Genomic DNA, 20,390 nt, shown 5'->3' with positions numbered 1-20,390 from the left:
GCTGTATTTGGGTTTGAGATGGAAGAGTATATAATAAGTATACCTTTATCACTGAACAGAAGAATTGAGTTATTTGATGCCTGAAGGGCAAGAGATCATAAACAAAAGGGATTGATTAACATTACTCCTGTGACTTCACTACAAGCTTTTAGATGACATGACCATAAGTGACAATATTTCATAATTTGATTATCTGTGCCCCAGATTCTGGAATAATTTATTTGAAATGGTTGGTGGCCAGGTATTCAAGTTATGCAGGGCGCTATAAACTTACTTGGAGAATAGGCATAAGCATTTTAGTTTAGTTTATTTCTGGCTGCCTGTTCCAGAACAAAATTAAGCTTAATCTGAAACTTTGGGGAGGGACGCGGTGGCGCTGCGGGTTAAACCGCTGAGCTGTCGATCGGAAGGTCGGCGTTTCGAAACCGCGCGGCGGGGTGAGCTCCCGTTGCTCGTCCCAGCTTCTGCACACCAAGCAGTTCGAAAACATGCAAATGTGAGTAGATTAATTGGTACCGCTTCGGCGGGAAGGTAACGGCGTTCCGTGAGTCATACTGGCCACATGACCCGGAAGTGTCTATGACAACGCCGGCTCCAAGGCTTTGAAACGGAGATGAGCACCGCCCCCTAGAGTCGGACACGACTGGACTTTACGTCGTCTGAAACTTTGAATCAAGGGGTGGGTCATGCCACTCTTCTGAACAGGAATGCCTCTTCAGTAACAGGCATATGTTTTATACTGTATGCTGTCTTAAAGTTATGCTGATAGAGCCTTTTTAAAGGAAAGTAATATATTTAACATTATAATATAGCCTGAATTTCAGCTAATTTTTCCCCATTTTTCCTTCCTAGCTTGAAGACCTCACACAAGACTTCACTGTTTCTCAGTTAAGCGCTGAAGCAGATTACCTAGAGGATGTTGCATGAGTAGAGAGAAGAAATCTTAAATGGTGGGACTGATGACCTTTGTAGGCTGTATTTTAAGACAATCAATCTACTGAAATATCCCCTCCAAAATTGTGCCTTGTATTTCAAGAGAAAAAAAATGAAAACCAACAAAGCTGGAGAGGGGAAAGATTTTAAGCTGACAAAGAATGGAGTATAATACTGCTGTCTAGTTCAATTAAGGTAGCAGTTAGGTCCCAGAAAGATGTCTGTTGCAGGCGACAGACACGCCACCATTGATTTACAAACATTCATAAGGGAAGAAATTCATAAAGCAAATGAAGAATGGCAGACATGGTCTAATGTTATGGCAACTGTCTAGTTTTTTAGCTGAAAAAAGTAAAATTCAGCGAGGTTGCTGTTTTGTTGACTCAGTTATAATCAGTTTTCTGTATAATTTATCTTTTAGCTACTGAAGTTATTTTAGTTGACAGGACATACATGACAAGATTCTGAAAATGGCAATAGAATGCCTAACTTGAGGCATATTACAATACTAGTTCTGAATTATAAATCCCTCAGGATTTGTAGCCAGTTGACCTTTTTTGCAACTTAACCGTTTAGTTCTGTGTGGCCAAGATTGCTAAGTACTTCTGAATATTGCCGCTGGAATATGAGCCTTAACTTTAAACCTATTTTTTATATATATTAAAACATTGTTACCTTTTTGTTAAATTTAATGAAAGTTATAAATGATTATTAGCATGTTTTTTTTCTTTGAAACACAGCTGAATGCAAAATAAAAATACTTCTAAAAACACTTTAAAGCTCTGTGATGAGAATCCTTTATTTAAAATACAGTAATCCTCTTTGTGATCCATGTTTTTTTTTTAACAGAGGATATGAACAGTCTTCAGCCTGCTTCTAGGAACTTTTAAGTTACACTGTAGTTCACAGCACTTAAGATAGTTTTATCACATTTACAGATATGCTTATGATTAAATGCATATGGAAACAATGTTTACACATAGGCTTTGTGAAGTGTTTTAATTACATTGAAATTATATACTCCATTGAAAGGGGCAGGTTTTTTGTTTCGGGGAGGTTTTAAAGGGTAGGAAAGAAAAAGGCCTCCAGAAAGTAAACCACTCTCTCTCAAGAAAAAGAATATGCTACCCAAATTTTGTCGCCAGATTTCAGCAGTCCAATCTTGGGAGGCCACTAACCTACTACTATTCCAAGTCATAGTAAGTTTGGTTTAGCATAGCATGTTGTATGAACCCATCAAGTAAATTAACTCACTGATTTTAAGTATTTCTGGTATTTGCACTGTACTTCACATATGCTCCAGGCAACATGATGGGGATGAAGTGTCACTGAGGTTGTGGTCCAGGCTTTCTAGAGGGTACTGAGCTGATACGTCCTATTGAGTTCAGTAAGTGGGACTTACTTTTGAGTACACACATAGGATTGCATCTCAAGTCTGTGAGGCAATGTGACTTGCACTGTAGCTACATGTATCTATAAGCAGAAGATAGAATTTTTTCAAATAAAGAGTAAATTCCTTATTTCTGTTTCCTATTAAGTGTAAATTGAATAGTTATTTAAAATACTTGCAGCATAAACCTGCAGCTTTATTCAGAAATGTGGCAATTCATTTGGGGCTTAAATGACCTGTCTTGGAAACTGGTAATTCTGTCATATCCTGGGTGACTTATTTCTCATCCACTCCAGTCTTACCGGATCAACAAGATGACAAGATTCTGCAAGAGAATAAAGATAAATTCTGATTTTACCACCATATAAACTAAATGTGATGATATAGCCAGAACATATGGAAAGTCAGTGTGTACCTGGAAGCCCTTTCCTCAGTGGGAAGCAGAAAATCAAGCAATCTTTCTGATAACTCATTTTCTAACAGCTATTTCTCATTCTAAGAAAAATAGCCAAGTGATGATATGTAGTAGACATTTTTCCATACCAACAAGAAATGTGCTAAAGGCACCCAGCTGTTGAAGCTAGGATAAGTACTAAGAAAAGACAATGACTACAGATAAGAAACTGAATAATGGCTTATTCTGCACAGTGTGAATGAATGTAAGTACCACTGGCTGATAACACAGTTTGGCTAAGACTATGGGAAAATAATTGCATGTTAACTTCTTTTTCTGCTCTAGCAGCTTCATTTTGAAGGACAAGTTTCTTGTTTTTGAGATTCTTTGCTAATCTCAGCTCATTTCAACAATTACAGGCTACCTTTTTGCGGTTCTCTCTTAATTAGCAGGAGCCTCTACAAAGATGTCTGCCAATGCTAGAATTGTAAATAAACTGTGATTAATACTTTATGTACCTGAAGGAAGATTAGACATACAAAAAACTCATCTGCCTTGATTATTGTATTCTCAGCAAATCTCAGATGATTCTCTCATTTTAAAAAATAGCATTGGGAGAAAATGTGGCTTTTTCAGATAAGCACAGTATTTATCTGAACTACTGTGTTTACAAGAGAAAGGAGGATCACACAGGTGTTTTTTTTTTTTTCCTGCCACTGCCACAATAATGGGCCCAAAGGGACTCAGGACAAAGAAGAAGAAGAAATGGCCAAGGCCACTGTGGGCTCTGCTCTGGTACTTAATTCAGCTCACCCCTTTCTGCCACTTCTGGTAGCGATACTTTGCTCAGCGGCCTGAGAAGGAAGGTGCAGCAGCAGGTCATGGTGAACATGAGGCTCTTGGACTGGAGCAGCACAATTTAGAAACATCTGTGGGCTTCCACTTGCCATCTGGGCCCTCTGCATTTGCCAACCACTTCCCCTGCCCCTGCTATATTTTATGTCACTGTGCATTTTCCTTCCTTCAGTTGCAAGTGCTGGAGGAGGCAAAGGAAGCATCACAGTCGCTTCTCACTTTAAAAAGTGTAAGTGTGGGGTTGCTTTGTGAAGCAACCTAGAGTGGGTGACTTCGTGCTTTGCTTGAACTTGCATGGAAGTGCCTCTTTGAAAATCACAGCTGTGGAAAAAGATCAGGCATACTGTATGTACTTGGAACACAATTAAAGAACATTTGGCCCTCCAGATGTTGAGCCCTCAGCATTCCTTATTGTTGTCCATGCTGGCTTGATCTGGGTTGTAATTCAGCAACATCTGGAGGATTAATCTGATTTAGGATTAAGACCCTTTAGTAGAAGGGATCTAGTGCTATGACAAAGATTCTGGCTTACAATAAAGTGGTATGTTTGGCTGTGTGATATTGTCAGTTGTAACCTCAAGTTCTGCTTTTCTGTTCAGTTAAAGTTACACATACAATTCACCCCAGTTCTTTCATTATTACCATTTATTGGAACATAACATCAAGTATCATCAGCCTATAATATCTATTTTTTTTAAAATGCACCTGCAAGCAAGCTGAATTTGGCAAACATTTTAAATCTTTTATTTATATTAAACCTACATCTTCATTTCCCAGCATTTACTGTATTGTGCTCGATCTATCTATCTATACATTGTCATTTCTGTTTTCATTAGGGTTTTAAATTGTATGGATTAGAGGTACTGTAGAGGCTTTAATTGTTACTAAATTATGTATCCTGTAAACTGTCAGGGTACCAGTTTAATAACAAACAAACATCAACTCCACTCCACAAGATCAGACCACTTTCAATCAAAAATATTACATCCTCTTTCTTCTTTTCATTCCATTTTTTAATCCATGCTGTTCATCATTTACTCATCTATGCTCTCTGTTGCAGTCTTCTGTATATCACAGTTGGGCCCACAGATATTGACCTGAGTTGCCCATCATGGCTTTGGTGAACCAAGACTTTCACACAACACTTTTCAGTGATATAGAGGAGGTGTGGAATGGTTACAAACTGAGTCCCATCCATGCCACAGACAGCATTTCCTGAAAACTGTAAGAGCAGGACCAGTTTGGGCACATTTGGGCCAATCTGCCCCAAGTGCTATCAAATACATACATATAATTATGTATTTCTGAACTGACAAGCTGATTATCTACAGAGGGGGCTTCTTGGGTACACACAAGTCACACCTGTAGCATTTATGTTGTCTGCATGACCTCGTGGCAAAATTGAAGCAGAGGCATTCAGCATAGCTGTGACTAGGCAGCAAGCAGCATCTCAAAAGAAAGATTTTGTTTGTGCTTTTCACACAGTGTACTGTATCCATTTAAGAAAATGCCCTGCCACCGTCTATTTCTATCATCCCAAGAAGCTGCAACTGAAAGTAAACAATTTACCACAACTCTGCAGTGTAGTTCATGATTATCCCCCCTGCAGAACAGAGATAGGGAACTGAGAAACAATAGTTGATGACAGTTAATATCTTGGCGGTCCTCCAGACCGGAGCTCACAATTGCTCTTGCAGGATATAATTGCCAGTAAGGTCTTTATCTTATCCCCCACTTTGACCAACCATCAGGCCGGGTGTTCGATGCGGCAGCAGCACCGCGTGGGAAGAGGGATTTTACAACCGAGTTCACCCCAAGCCTTTAAAAGAAAAGGTCGTCGCTGCCGTTCCCGCGAGCTTCATAGTGCTCCAGCTCAAAAGCACGCTTTCAATTGAAATGCAGCCTTCGAACCCCCCGTTATTTCCTATTACGGCTGTTTCGCCGTTCCAACAGCCTTTACACCTGAAAGCCAATGAAGGAATGCTAGTTATAAGCTGCCTCCACAAAACCAGCGTCAACTAAGGGACCGTTGTCGCTTTTCGCTTCCCCACCAGGGCTTGGAGCTTCCCTCCCTCATTCGGCGCAAAACGAAAACCGCCGCTCTCGAGTCGGCCCGTAGCCGCAAGGCAGGGAGAACCCCGCCCCGCCCTCCATAGTTTCCCCCTGCATTGCTGCTGTCCCCGCTTTGGAACGGCGGTGCGGCTTAACTTCGACGCCCCGCCCCCCACGCGGTAGCGGGGGTTCTAACGGAGGGCTCGACCTGACACGTCACAAGCCATTCTTTTCCTTCCCTTTAAAGAACTGGAGCGTGGCCTTCTCTGTGGTCAGCGTCCTCCGCTGGGGGATTTGGAGGCTGGGCTGGGGGAAGGGAATGTAAATGTGGGCAGAGGGGGACCTGGGCTTCGCGGGAAAGGCGCTGGAGGGCTCCGTCCCATAGCAGCAGGGCGTCCTATCCTTGCCCTAGGCTAACTATTGGGAAAAGGAGGAAAGAATACTTAATGGCTCAAAAGAAGGAGGCAGCTCAACTCCTCTACTGGGGAAGGAAAAGAGAGGGAAAAGGTTGACAGCCAAACATGGAGGTCACCTAACAGTGGCATTGTCATAGGGTACAATGAAAAGAAAGAGGTATTGATACGCATACAACATGGGAGGAAGAACTGGACGTGAGGTTAATTGGATTTTGCGTGATACTGTCTCGCTGGATTAATTTACTTCTGCTGAAGCCCATTTATTGAAGAACACAACGGTTGAACTGGTTTACCTCAGGGCTTTTGGCACTTATTTAAACGTTTGTTACTTAAGAAGTCCTATTGATAATGCTTGTGAAAGATTTCTTTAAAAAAAAAAAGAATTATTGGATATTCCTAAAGCAGTACCTTTATGAGAAATGGAAAGAAGTAGGTTAAATTAACATATCATTTGAAATACTGTTAGAAGGCCATATCCTTTTAAATTGGAAGCAGATTATTAAGAAAACTTTGAAACAAGATGCTTTTGAGCTCAACATGGTTACAAAATGCATTCATTAGGCAAATCAGAGAATGTGATTATGATTTTATTGTTATGCGACTGCAGTTGGAATATTAATTCAAAATGTTTGTCCTATAATTGCTAATTTTTGGCATGATAGTCATAGGATTGTCAATATGACTTTCCAGTAATAATAATAAATTGTAGCCCATGTATAGGAACTTACCTGGAATGATGGTTATTTTGTTTGGGGGTGAGGAATACGGGTAGACAAAATAATTTGTTTACCGTACTGCTTTGGAAGGACTAAGCTATGCGTGACATGAAACAGTGGACAGTATAAGCATTTCAATCTGTGATCAGGCATCCTAGGTTTAAGCCTGCCAGTACTCTTTGTTTTCCATGTGTCACTTGGAACAGGAGGGAATGGAAGGTAACATTACCAGGTGCTGCATAAAATTAGACCACAGATTAAATATAGGTGGTGGCCCATTTTGTTTTTAAACAAATAATAAGCTGTTACCATATTTACTATAAAGTTGTGTAGATCTTTCATTTAAAGAATCTGCAGGGTGTGAATGTAGCAACTCTGTGCACCTCCTCAAATGAAATGTATCTATGTGCAGCGGCTGTGTGATTCCAGGATAAGGCGTAGCTGTTTTAAGGAGTTGCAGACCAATGCTGCATTAGTGGCCCTTTGCCCCTTGGCATGTTCTAGAGCATTTCTTTTATCTTCTTTATCTGCATAGCCATACTATTTCTACTTTATATGAGCATAACATTATTTACTGCAACTTTCTAGAGTAGGACAATAAGATAATGAAATGTGTGCACTTTTTTTTAAAGAAGTAAGAGCTATTCCCTGAATGATTTCTTTTTATTTCTACTTTTAGGCAAAAAGAATAAACTTTTAAGAAAAACAAGGAACCAAACCTTGCACTAGAATGATTTCACAGTCTCTGTATTTTTCCAGTTTGTACAGCTATTCTCTATATAATCAAGTTAAATTATTTTTCTGTAGATAAGCTGTGTCAGGTAGGTGCTTTGATATACTAACACAATAACTCTATTTTGTATATTGAGTATGTGTGTATAAAACCTCCCATTTAGTATACTGTATTGATCCATAGATTTTAGGGAAAAAAAGTACCAGAATGAAAAGAATTCTTAAGGGATAGCTTTCTATCAGAATTACATTCTCTGCTTTTATCAAAAACTGATTTATAGTTTTAAGGTATTTATTTGAGTGTGAAGTTAGCAAATTGAAGTAGAAGATATTTTAACTAGATCCTGTATAGTATATGCTTCTTAAGAGCATGTGTCTGGTATTAAAAATGCTAGCAGAAACAAGGCATATGGGGAAAAAATCCTCTTACATCAGGCATCTCTCTAACAGTCAAATGTTTGTGGATCAGTAAAATTACTTTTATAGTCTTATAAAATTAATTGTGATGCTATGCTTCTAGGAATTGTCCATGTGTAGAGTTCTGGTGTCGTAGAGTTCTCCCTATCGAATGTAATCTCCGCCACTTGGATTTTATGTTTATTACTTTATTACTTGGTGGTTTGTTTGGTAATTTATATATGGATGGTTTCAAATGGTTTATTTAATTGTAAACAGCCCAGAGTCCCCCCTTTTTGGGGGGAGATGGGCGGTGATAGAAATTTGAATAATAAATAAATAAATGTGTAACATATTTCAGACAATTTCTGAAAAGTTGTAAATGGTCAAGTCAACTTTGGCAGGGACAGTACAGGTAGTTCTTGGATTACAATGGCAGTTGGAACTGGAATTGCCATTGCTAAACAATGCAGTGGTAAAGTGCGACATCATGTGACCACACTGCTTAGCAATGGCAGTTCCAGCAGTCCCATTCCTGTTGTTAAGTGAGGACCGCATGAGTCATTAAGCAAGGACCCTACCTGACAGTGACTTCTGACTTCCTGCCAGTTTCCCTGTTGACTTTGCTTGTGGGAAGCTGGCAGGGAACGTCAGAAATTGCAATCACATGACAGCAGCTCACTGCAGTGTTGTAATCATGAGCCAGGTGCCAGGCGACCGGATTGCAATCACGTGACTGTGGGGCTGCTGCGATGGCCGGACCTCTGCGGACCAGTTGTAAGTCCCCCTCGTTCAGCACCATCGCAAGTTTGAACAGTTGCTGAATGAGTGGTTGTAACCCAAGGACCACCTGTAAATGCATGCTGCTTTAGTAAGAAAATTCTGGTTATTGAAGGGGTGTGCTGAGGCTTTTCTACTTGAAAGAATAATAATCCTAATAATCCTTTTTTTTCTATAGTTCTCTGTTCTCAGTCATGGCTACGTTAGAAAAATTCCGTTCTGTGATGTATATGACTAAGCGCAGATTAAGAAGAACGTGTACCCTGGATGAGATCAAGAAAGATACCTCTTTTTTACTTCCCCCTCCAGACGGGGGTTGGGGTTGGGTTGTAGTCGCAGCTGCTGCTACTCATTGCTTGCTTGTCAGTGGATTTCATAGTGCCTTTGGTGTTTACATGCTGCCCCTTCTTGACACTTTTAAATCAAGTAACTCGGAGATAGGTAGGTCATTGTCACATGCTACATTATTTCCAGCATAGCTTTGATATATTCATACTGCAGTTTTATTTTTCAATTATATCTTGCTTAACAGCCTGTAAGCAAGCAGTTTAACCTGTATGTCAGTGCTCTCGAAGACCACAAGAATTAGAATAATTTATATCAGTGAAACATACAGTAATTATTTCGATCTTATTACTACTTTTTGTATTTTTAATTAAATGTATTTGTCTTTCTAAGCCTGGATTGGATCTGTCAGCTATGCTTTCATTATGATTTTTGGTCCTGTTTCTGGAAAACTTCTGGTGAAATATGGAGCTATAAAAGTGGCGATAATTGGAGATCTGGTAGTCATATGTGGTCTAGTGTGTTCATCCTATACTCACAATTTACGTTTGCTGTTTTTCACTCATGGAATCATTGTTGGTGTGGGATCAAGTATGGCTTACACTCCAGGTAATGCTTTACACTAAAATCAGATCTAGTCACATGTTTGTTCTGTTTTTGAAAACATTATATTTTTGTTTTGCTTTTCTTTTGTGAAAGAAAAAATAAGGTCATAATGTAGACAGCACTTTTTCATGAGAAAATAATAACTGAGCATTTTTTGTTTCAATAAGATGAATAATTCGTAACAGTACCAATGTAGAACAAGGTATCATTTATATATTTTAGTTTCCTAAAATAATTTACAAAGTATTGGAAGTTGTAAAGAACTGAAAAATGTACTGTTTAAAAAACACTAAAACAATAGAAGAAAATAAGATCTTGTATCTTGTACAATCTCACTGTCTCTGATATTAGCTATTTTTGTACAGTTCAATTAAAAACTTGCAGTCTAAAACAAATTTTGAACACACCTTCACATTTTTGCAAATCATTATATAAATCATTTCACTTTAATAAATAAACTGCAGCACAAATAGAATACTTGATTTTAAAAAGTTTTATAAATGGCTGCTTTGCTAAACTGTGACATTTTCTTCCTCAGAAAGCTGTATCACATCCATTAGGAGGGAATGCATACAAAGGATATATGCATTTTTAAAAATATATCCTAAATAGTATAGAAAGTTATTGAAAATTCCATTTCTAATTTGCAGTGGAAGAACACTTAATTTGGTAGGGCTAGAAAGTCATTTCTACCTGGAGGTGCCCTTACTATTCTACTGATTATGTCTTCTTTTAATCAGATGTGTGGATTCAGGTTGATGCAAATCAAAGTCATCCTATAGGATGTACATTTTAGGAAATATATAGTTCCAGTAAAGAAAATACAACAAGAACTATTATCTTAACTCATACTGGCCACTGTTGTTTCATTGTGATCTACACCAGAAGTTCATAGCCTCTGTTGACAGGTCTCTCAGAGATTTGCAAAAAGTTGTTACCATGTAGTTTTTAATGGGAGCGAAAAAATTAAATAAATGACTGAAGTGTAGTAAGTATAATACACTGTATTAGTTTTTAATTAAATGTAAATGAAATCAAATTTAGTTTGTCCTAACTGGAACTATTGTTTTTTGGAGTGTCCCGTCCAGCAGGCTACTCAAGGCTAAATTGGCTCTTCATCCAAGAAACGCTGTACAGCCATAACCTACAATAGGCTTTGGGAAATTCTACTCATGGCTTCTTTCTGTATCTCCAGAATGCCCTCCCCATCATACTGTTAGAGAAGGAGGCAAAATGCCAGAATTTAAGGCAATAGGCTGAGCAATTTTTTTTGAGTTGAAATAAATGTAGTAAGTCTGTTAAGTCTATTTTATGCCTATTTTAGCCCTTTTCGGTTTATCTGTGTTTGCCTTCTTGCTATAGCTACCTAAGTTGCATTGGGGGGCTGATCAAGGAATTCTCCAGACTTCTGGAGTGATTTCTAAGGGGACTTGAAGGGCTAGGACGTGGTCCCACAAACCTTGCACACTTATAAAATCTCATCCTGCCCAACACAGAGGCAGTAAATTTCAGTTATTCCATTCATCCGGTTTAAAATTAGTTTGGTGTGCAAATGACCCCAGCATATGTATTTTTCGTGCAGTGCAACTGAGAGCAAGCCTCACTGACTACAAATAGTACCATCATTTTTAATTGGGGCCAATGCAAAGAAATGGCTGTACACGCAAGCTCTCTCCTTTCACAGATCTGTTTCTCATGCTTAATAAGACTAATGCAGTGAGAAGTAACTGGACTTCAATATAAAACAACTGCTTTACATTACTGTATTTCTTTATAGGCCTGATCATGGTTAGCCTTTACTTTACTACAAAGCGCTCATTTGCCACTGGATTTGTGATGGCTGGAGGGGCTGCAGGAACTTTTGTACAGAATAAACTTCATCATTATCTCATTCAGGAACTTGGATGGAGAGAGAGTTTACGTGTATATAGTGGAATTGTATCCATATGTATTTTTGCTGGATTTGCATACAAGCCTCTTCAAAAACGTATGTAACTGGTTTGGGCATTTTTAATTAAATATATCCTTTTCCATGGGGGGGGGGCGAAATCCATGTTTGGTAAGACAATAATACAAAATAACACAAAAAAGAGACCTCTGCAGTCTTTTGAATTCCCCCAAACAGTGACTCAGACAAAATAGCACATCCCCCAATTAATAAATAAGTAACAAAATGGGAATAAAAAGAAATAATAAAATCTAACGTTCAGGATAAATATTACAACCATGAGGTTTGCAATTTGATCTCAATCTGGGATGCAGTTCTTAGACTAAATGTCCCAGTGGACAGTGTCATATAGGAAATGCAAATTATGTAAGAGGTACATGATTCTTCTCAGTAGGGCTCCTTGTTGACTTTTGTTCCATTTAGTAGAAGGGAAAAAATTGGCAGATGTCATTTTTCCCTCAAGAATAAATCTTGCTCTTGCTTAAATTAAAAGGTGACTCTGCTTTACCTTAGCACCCTTTCATAGACAGCTTTCCAAAGTCCCTTTCTCATTTCATTTAAATAATGTGTTGGTAATATTGGGACAAATCTTGTGATAAGATAATATATAACCATTGACTACAGGCGGAATTATAGATTATAGACATCATGGGTCTTTAAGAAGGTAGATATATCCATCCATCTGTTCAGTTGTGTCCAATTCTTGGCGACTGCCTGGACTAGTCCCTGCAGTTTTCTTGGCAAGGTTTTTCAGAAGTGGTTTGTCCTTGCCTCCTTCCTAGGGCTGAGAGAGAGTGACTGGCCCAAGGTCACCCAGCTGGCTTGGTGCCTCAGGCAGGACTGGAACTCACAGTCTCCCAGTTTCTAGCCTGGTGCCTTAACCACTACACCAAACTGGCTCTCAGCTATATGTTTAGTTTCCCTCAACTTGTAATATCTAATTCAACTTTTCTGTATCTTGATGTGAGTATGATGTGCGTAGCAGCCAATAATGTGGAACAGAGCAGAAAATGTACATTAATTCATTGTGCATGTGGATAGAAAAGAACTTGACATGCCTTAAGTGTGCAGAAGTAGGTTGCACAATCATGTTTTTAATTAAATTCAAATTCTGATCAATGATTGTAGTAAAGTTTATCTGCCAAGGATTATTTCAAGAGGCTGAATACAATTGTATATGGCCTTGCAATAGCTAGAAGGAGGAAGTCAGCATGTTTGCCCCTTATTATTATTATTTTTTTTGGTTTCCCAGACCTCAAAGGTATTCCACTATAGGTTTTTGGTATTCTACTCTTCCTAAACTACCTATTCCCTATCACCTGCCCTCATTTATGATTTTGTCTCCAATCTAAGTTGGGTTCTCAGCTAATAAATTCAGGAGAGGATTATGTAAATGGATACCTGCAAGCCATTATCAATAAAGAGACCTGCCTCTTTGACTGATTTATTTATTTATTTAATAAATGTATATGGCAGCTTTTCTGTGAACAGAAAAGCTGTCACAAATTAGGAAAGACGCTGCCATAAAATGCTTTAGAAGATAAATCCATTCTACTGGGAAATAATTTAGTTCCTGAAATTTATGTTCCCTATTTCTTTCATTTCAGTAAGATTATGGGTGACATGTACCTGGAAAAAAGATGGTTTTCAGTTTGAGTGAATACCCCAGAGCTTGATATCCAGGACTGCACCTAAGCAACCTGACCCATTTATTAAATCATCCATGCTGTTTGCTTTTAGGAATGCAAATTACTAATTCAAGTAGTTGCTTCAAATATCTAGAACAAACGTCCTTAACCTTGGGAAAACGTAGCTGAACTGCAGCTCCTATTATCCTGTCAGCGCTGTAAAGTAGACAGGCTAAGAAAACAGTGCTATGTAGGTCTAAAACTTACTGGAACAGTTATAATAACAGAACCTTGCAAACCTGAATGTGCTTTCCCCCTTCCTCTCTTTATCTTTGTGTGAACTAGGGAGGGGCCTGTCTGAGATGTTTACTCAAATTAGTTTTTGGAATGGACTTGAGCTGCACTTGTCTGATTGTTGCCTTTGTAGCAGCTATTCCTTGTGTCGTTCAAGGCCATTCCTTATGCCCTTTACACATCCTAGCAGGTTGGCTGGATTATGGGAATTGTAGGCACCAGGATAGGAGAAGGCTGGTGTGGTGTCTATGCATGATAAAGGAAAATTGTTCCTGCCACAAGGAACCCATTCTCCCTAATGGCCCTACCTGCTCCAGCATGTCCATCAAGAAATGTTTGCATACGTTCTCATGGTATATGAAATCATTCTTTGCAATCATCAGCCTCAAAATAATTGGTTAAACATCACACAAATATGTCCTGTGCACATTTGTCATATGTTCTTTATGTGATTCGGGTTACATATAACTGTTGTATTTATTGCTTTCTGATGACGAACTTCATCAGAATTATTCTATAACATTGTGTAAATAATAGGAATAATTTGTTTTATTTTTACTTTATATTTTAAAGATAGAACTCATCCAAGTGTAGTTGAAAAATTTAAAACATCACCACTAAGAGGTTTTATAGTTGATTTAGGTTTGTGGAAAGATCGTATTTTTGAGGTATGGGTCATTTCTCTTGGATTAGCAAAATTTGGATTCTACATACCTTTTGTGCATATGGTAAGTTGTAGTTACCTTTGTTTTTTTTTGCTTTTCTGTTATAACTTAGAATGCTCCATATTTTTATAGCATATGTAAAACCTGTATATTCTAAACATGTTAAGACATGTGGCTAGCATTCAGTCTTTTTCAATCTTTTAATCCTTACTAAGTTTTGGAGAAGAAATTGAGACGCAAAAGTGGGCTACATCAACCTGGGCCAAGTTGATTTATTTTGAGTAGCAGTAAGATTACAACTTGTGCATAATAGGTGGATGGTCACTGCTAACAAAGGTAACTTTATTTCAGTAGTGTCAGATAGACCAACTGCAGTCTTGTTTGCAGTAACTTTCCAGACTTGAATAATACTTAGTGGCTTACCTTTGAGGAATGTTTTTTGTAAGAAAACATGGTGTCATTGCCTCAGTATCTAAATTTGATGTCCTCTTTATCAAATCCCATAGTCCCCTCTCAGTATGAGCCAATTATGGAGGCACCAGATTGGAGAATACTGATGTAGGCAATGAAGGTAGAAGTCTGGAACAAAAGATTGGATTGTCAGTTAATCACATCTATTTCTTTTTGCTGACTGCTTGCACGAACCTTTTATTTTTATTTTTATTTATTTTTTTCTATCCCACACTTAAGATTTTTATTTCCATAAATAAGTCAAGGCGGCGAACATACCTAACGCTCCTTCCTCCTCCTCTTTTCCCCACAACAACAGCCCTGTGAGGTGAGTTGGGCTGAGAGAGAGTGACTGGCCCAAGGTCACCCAGCCGGCTTTCATGCCTAAGGCGGGACTAGAACTCTCATAACACACCTGATTGGCTCTTGGGCTGAGAGAGAGGGACAGGCCCAAGCTCACCCAGCCGGCTTTCATGCCTAAGGCGGGACTAGAACTCTCATAACACACCTGATTGGCTCTTGGGCTGAGAGAGAGGGACTGGCCCAAGGTCACCCAGCTGGCTTTCATGTCTCAGGCGGGACTAGAACTCTCATAACACACCTGATTGGCTCTTGGGCTGAGAGAGAGGGACTGGCCCAAGATCACCCAGCCGGCTTTCATGCCTAAGGCGGGACTAGAACTCTCATAACACACCTGATTGGCTCTTGGGCTGAGAGAGAGGGACTGGCCCAAGATCACCCAGCCGGCTTTCATGCCTAAGGCGGGACTAGAACTCTCATAACACACCTGATTGGCTCTTGGGCTGAGAGAGAGGGACTGGCCCAAGGTCACCCAGCCGGCTTTCATGCCTCAGGCAGGACTAGAACTCTCAGTCTCCTGGTTTCTAGCCTGTTGCCTTAATCACTAGACCAAACTGGCTCTCAAGTATTGCTCAAACTGTTGCTATACTTAATTACTATGTTACTATGTTATAACTAGTGTTTACCAAACAGAGTACTTTTGAAAAATGCAACCTAACATGTTCAAATAGCTGTTGCTTTTCTTACAGATGAAATTTGCAGGTGATTTGGGTATTCCTTTGGAAAAAGCATCCTACATTATGGTGGGACTTGGAGTAAGCAGCATGATTAGTTGTCTTCTGTTTGGAAAAATTTGTGATATTGAAAATATCGACCGACTTTATATTAATCAGGCATCCATATTATCTGTTGGTAAGTTTCAAAGTAAGCTTCTGGATGTGTTTTGTCTGAGAAATCAAAAAGTTTTAATAGAGCATTATGATTCTAGAAGCACCTACAGTATCACTTCTAGCAGATGTCAATTATGTCAGCACAGTTGCAGGTTAAAGCTGTGCCTTAAGTTAATTGTTGTCCAGTCTTCTTGAGGCCGTACTTGAGATGGGTTGAATTCCACTTCCCACAGTCAGTGATCAACATAACTGGGAACTAGAGAAATGGAATCTGACACTTGAGGTAGGTAGAAGGTTGAGAAAACCTGACTTCCTTATGCTACCCCAGCAGGGGGCACTAGGTGTGTGGAACCAATGCATGGATTCCTCAATATGTAGCATGAAGGACAACTCACTTCTGCTTGAGAAACAGAAAATCCTTGGCAAGCAGAACTAAATTATTGGAAATTAGCAGTGGCAAAGCCTGATGATCATTGTTCTATCTCAGTTTCCATTACAGGGTTAAAAAACTTGTTTTGTTCATACAGAAGCACATCTCCTTCATGTTTTGTTTCATTTTTCAGGTGTGGTCTACTTCATTATTCCTCATTGTACATCTTATGCCTCTCTCGTAGGCATTTGCTCCCTTTTGGGATTTTTTGATGCAGGAAACTATGTTCTCCTACCTGTCCTTACATTTGATTTGATGGGAGCAGAGAGAATGCCTGTTGCATGGGGATTTATGATGACTGTCAATGCAATTAGCTGTTTTGGTCCACCCTTTGCAGGTAAACCAGTTAGTGTGATTGTGTGGTTTTTCTGTACAGATACAACTGAGCATTGTTAGCCTAGATTAAACTTTATTGCTAATCTGTCCAAGAACTGACTTTTCCTATGGCTTTCCCGTTTCTTTTTACAGGTGGTCCTTGTTTAACGACAACTTGTTCAGTGACCATTCAAACTTACAATGGCGCCGAACAAGTGGTAGTTGCGACGGGACCTTGTTTTACAGCCGTTACAGTGTCCCGCAGCCATGTGATCACAGTTTGCCACCTTCCCTTCTGGCTTCCCACAAACAAAGTCAGTGGGGAAGCCAGCAGGAAGTGGGAAGTCACAGTTATGTGAAGCCCTCGCTTAACGACCTGCATAGTCCTCACTTAACAATGGCAACTGGGGACTGCCGGAACAGCCATTACTAAATGGCAGGGTCACATTTTTTTTGACTTAACGATGGAGTTTCCAGTCCCAATTAGCATAGTTAAACAAGAACTATTTGTATAGCTTTTGGATCAGGAAGATGTGTGCTGTGATTACTTAAATCTATTTGATACTGAAGCATGTGGTATCATTTAAAATAAAGTTCTGTTTTGGGAAAGGAGGCACAGAAAGTAAACAATGTATTTGTGTTTCAGGTGCAATGTATGACACATATGGCAGTTATACCATTGGCTTTGTAGTAACCGGGATTTGCAATATTGCAGCAGCTAGCATACTCGCTTTAATACCCTGGTTGCAAAGAGAAGCAGTTCAGTCAACGAAAAACTACATTAATGCTTCTGTATGTATATTAACCAATACCATAGTGCCTTGGCAATCACCAAGTCCTTCATTAGGGGTAAGGAGTATTTGTTGATATTTCTTTCTCTAAAAGGAGATTCAGCCTTTTATTTTTGTAGTGTGAATTCTGTGCCAGGCTGGTCTTGGGCAAGCATTTTATCATGATGTCCCTTTCACATTACCACCATTTCTGTTGAAAGGTGGTAGAGAAATTAATATTAAATCTTCATCATGGTCTTTGTGATTTGCACAGATAGGATGTGCTAGCTACACAAAGACTCATTTAAACATCTCAAGAGTTTAGAGATTTTGGCATTAATCCCTGCCCTTCGTGTGGTTCCAACTAATTTTTTAAAACTGCCTCAGTAGCAACATGTTTAGTTAATTTTTCCACAGATTTTTTTCCCAATTGTGTTATTTTCTTTTCTTTTTTTGTCATTTTATTCATTTTTGTTTATTTGTTCCCGGACAAGCACAAAAGATACGGTTTCCTTAGGGTCTGCCTTTAAGGTCCTTAAAGGCCCTTTTGGTAAATCCCAATGGTGGGGGAGCAACCCACCCTGAACATAGCTTATGCCCCTTTTGTCTGGGAAAAGGGTATATTACACAGTCTGGCCAACAATATCAGATATTCATAAAGGAGGCCTGATACAATTACTCTTCCTGTCAGCAACTCATTGGAAACAGTACTTAAAAGCTGTTGAATCCATAGCATCTGAATGTACAGATTGGGGCCTCAGCGCCTGTCTGTCTGCCTCGAATACTGTACAGGTAGTCCTCATTTAGTGACCACAGTTGGGAGCGGCAACTTGGTCATTAAGTGAAGCAGTTGCTAAGTGAAGAATCACGTGACCGCAACTATGCTTACGATTTTACTTCAGCTTACCTTTGTGTTACAGTGTCAGAAGGATACGACGCCAAACAGCTGGGTGAGCCCAAACAGTGAGAAATGTTTCCGGAACTCAACTTACAAGGAAGCTGGGTAAAAGGGCAAATCTTATAGCCCTTTTCCCCTATTCCCCCACCCTTTGGAATGCTCACTCTCATACTGGGATAATTAGCAAGGAGGAAATTAATGTTGGTATTTACAATCATTGGAGAGGAAGGGATTACAAGAGGGTTAGCAGGCACACAGTGCGGAATACAGGAATGCTCTAGTGCTGGCTGTTTGCTTAGAGTGCTGGGGTCCTTAGGAGGCAAACAAAAGCTGAAGGTGTGAAACTGATTAAAGTCTCGTCAGTTACAGGCAGCAGCTGTAAGCCTGGTCACAGAACTGAGCTTGTTATCTTGGTCTGTAGAGAAAAGCAGCTCAGGAAGAGATGGCTTGTTTAGGCAATCTCTCTGCTCTGCAAGGTAGGGAGGAAAAAATGGTTCAGGCACAGGACAACGTGTATTAACTAACTGTAATGGCAAACACGTGACTGAAAGAGAGATGCTGTGAAGCTCATAAATGAGGGCATTGGTCGCAGAGTTACTTTTTCATCAATGTCACACCTGGGAACAGTCGCTGTCTGAGGCAGTCACTAAACGAGGACTACCTGTATATAATCTATCTGCATTATTGTTATTCCATTATTGGGTGTTCTAGTACTTTAATCCATGATTCATAAATGGATAATGCTGACCTTAAAAACATTCTTTAGTTTTTGATACAAAAATGGATGTGGGTTTAATTTCAGACATCAACTCAATATTAACACCTCATGTTTCTTAATGCAGCCAAAGCATCTGGTCCATATTGAAATATTAAAACATGTTTTAGGTGATTACATTGCCACTGTTGTGAATTAGGAAGACAAAATTCTACTTGAAGTCAAGAAAAAAATTTAAAATTGTTGTTACAAAGCACTTGATTTAAAGTAGGTATTCCAGATTCCACTAACAGTTTCCAGAAGAACATTTTGCACCCTATTTTTAGAGTAGAGTTTTTCCATATGGTTAAATATTCATGAGCCTCAACATCAAAACCCAATCTACAACTCAGGCAAACATGTCTGGCTGCTCGTAAATCTGGAACTGAAATACCCTGTCTACTGTATACTATATCAACCCTTGCAATTGCCAGGACCTTAATGGAAATACATAAAAAATTTCCAACAGAGCCCACAAAGTTTGATGTTCTAGATGTTTATTCCAGACAGATATAGTTATATAAAATATAAACCCATTACTAATTAACTTGCTTAAAAAATCAATTTGAATGCTATGAAAAACTTTTTCAGCCTCTAAAGATAACAGTACAGTAGAGTCAGTTATATCTCAAGCTATCTCTGTGTGTGTGTGTGTGTGTGTGTGTGTGTCCATCCCTCTGAGTCAGTTTTGACTCTGGTGAATGCTTGGACGAGTCCCTGCAGTTTTCTTGGCAAGGTTTTTTGGAAGTGGCTTGCCATTGCCTCCTTCTTGGCTGAGAGAGAAGGACTGGCCCAAGGTCACTCAGCTGGCTTCATGCCTCAGGCGGGACGAGAACTCATGGTCTCCAGATTTCTAGCCTGGTACCAAACTGGCTCTGTATTCAAATACCAATTAATCAACATAAATGCTTATCTATTTTTAATAAATCCAGACTAAGAGGGATGAAATATATCTAGTAAAACCTTCTGCGGTCACTTAGCCAATAAAGCAATTAATATTTTTGTATCAACATTAATTAATGAAATAGGTCTATAACTTGTACAAAATTTAGAATCTTTATCAGGTTTTAAAATCACTGTTATATAAGCCTCATAGAATGATAAGGTTGGTTTACCTGACTTAAAGGATTCATTATACATCTCTAACAATATAGGAGCCAATACATCTATAAAGAATGTATACCATTAAATTGGGAAATCATCTGGACCTGGGGCTTTCCCATATTTCATCAATTAAATAGGATTTAATATCTCTTGGAGTGACAAAGGCATTCTTAAAATATCAGTATGATCCTGTGATAAACTTGAATATTAATTTGACTTAAAAATGTATTAATGTCTTGTTGACCAACCTTATCCTCCAATGTATATAATGACTTATAAAACTGAAAAAAAAAAACTGTTAATAGAATGAGAATCCATAATTCTCTGACCATCTTCTGTTTCTATTTCAGAGATTATATTATATTGGCTCTTTTGCTTTAGGCAATTTG

General features: G+C 39.0%; 1 protein-coding gene across 2 annotated transcripts in view; it reads left to right on the top strand.

Annotated features, from left to right (window-relative positions):
- The window catches only part of CEP43 (centrosomal protein 43), a 47,435-nt gene extending 45,732 nt beyond the window's left edge, over nt 1-1,703 (top strand). For both annotated transcript variants that reach the window (XM_063307604.1, XM_063307614.1), the window contains one exon: nt 853-1,703. In XM_063307604.1, coding sequence (XP_063163674.1) covers nt 853-927 — 75 coding nt within the window. In that variant the 3' untranslated portion in view covers nt 928-1,703. The remainder of the gene's footprint in view (nt 1-852) is intronic.
- The last annotated feature ends 18,687 nt before the right edge of the window (nt 1,704-20,390 follow it).

The sequence above is a fragment of the Candoia aspera genome, chromosome 1 (assembly GCF_035149785.1).
Source record: "Candoia aspera isolate rCanAsp1 chromosome 1, rCanAsp1.hap2, whole genome shotgun sequence".
In the NCBI taxonomy this organism is placed as follows: Eukaryota; Metazoa; Chordata; class Lepidosauria; order Squamata; family Boidae; genus Candoia; species Candoia aspera.
The sequence above is the reverse complement of the archived record's forward strand: the minus strand, read 5'-3'. Positions and strand labels throughout refer to the sequence as shown.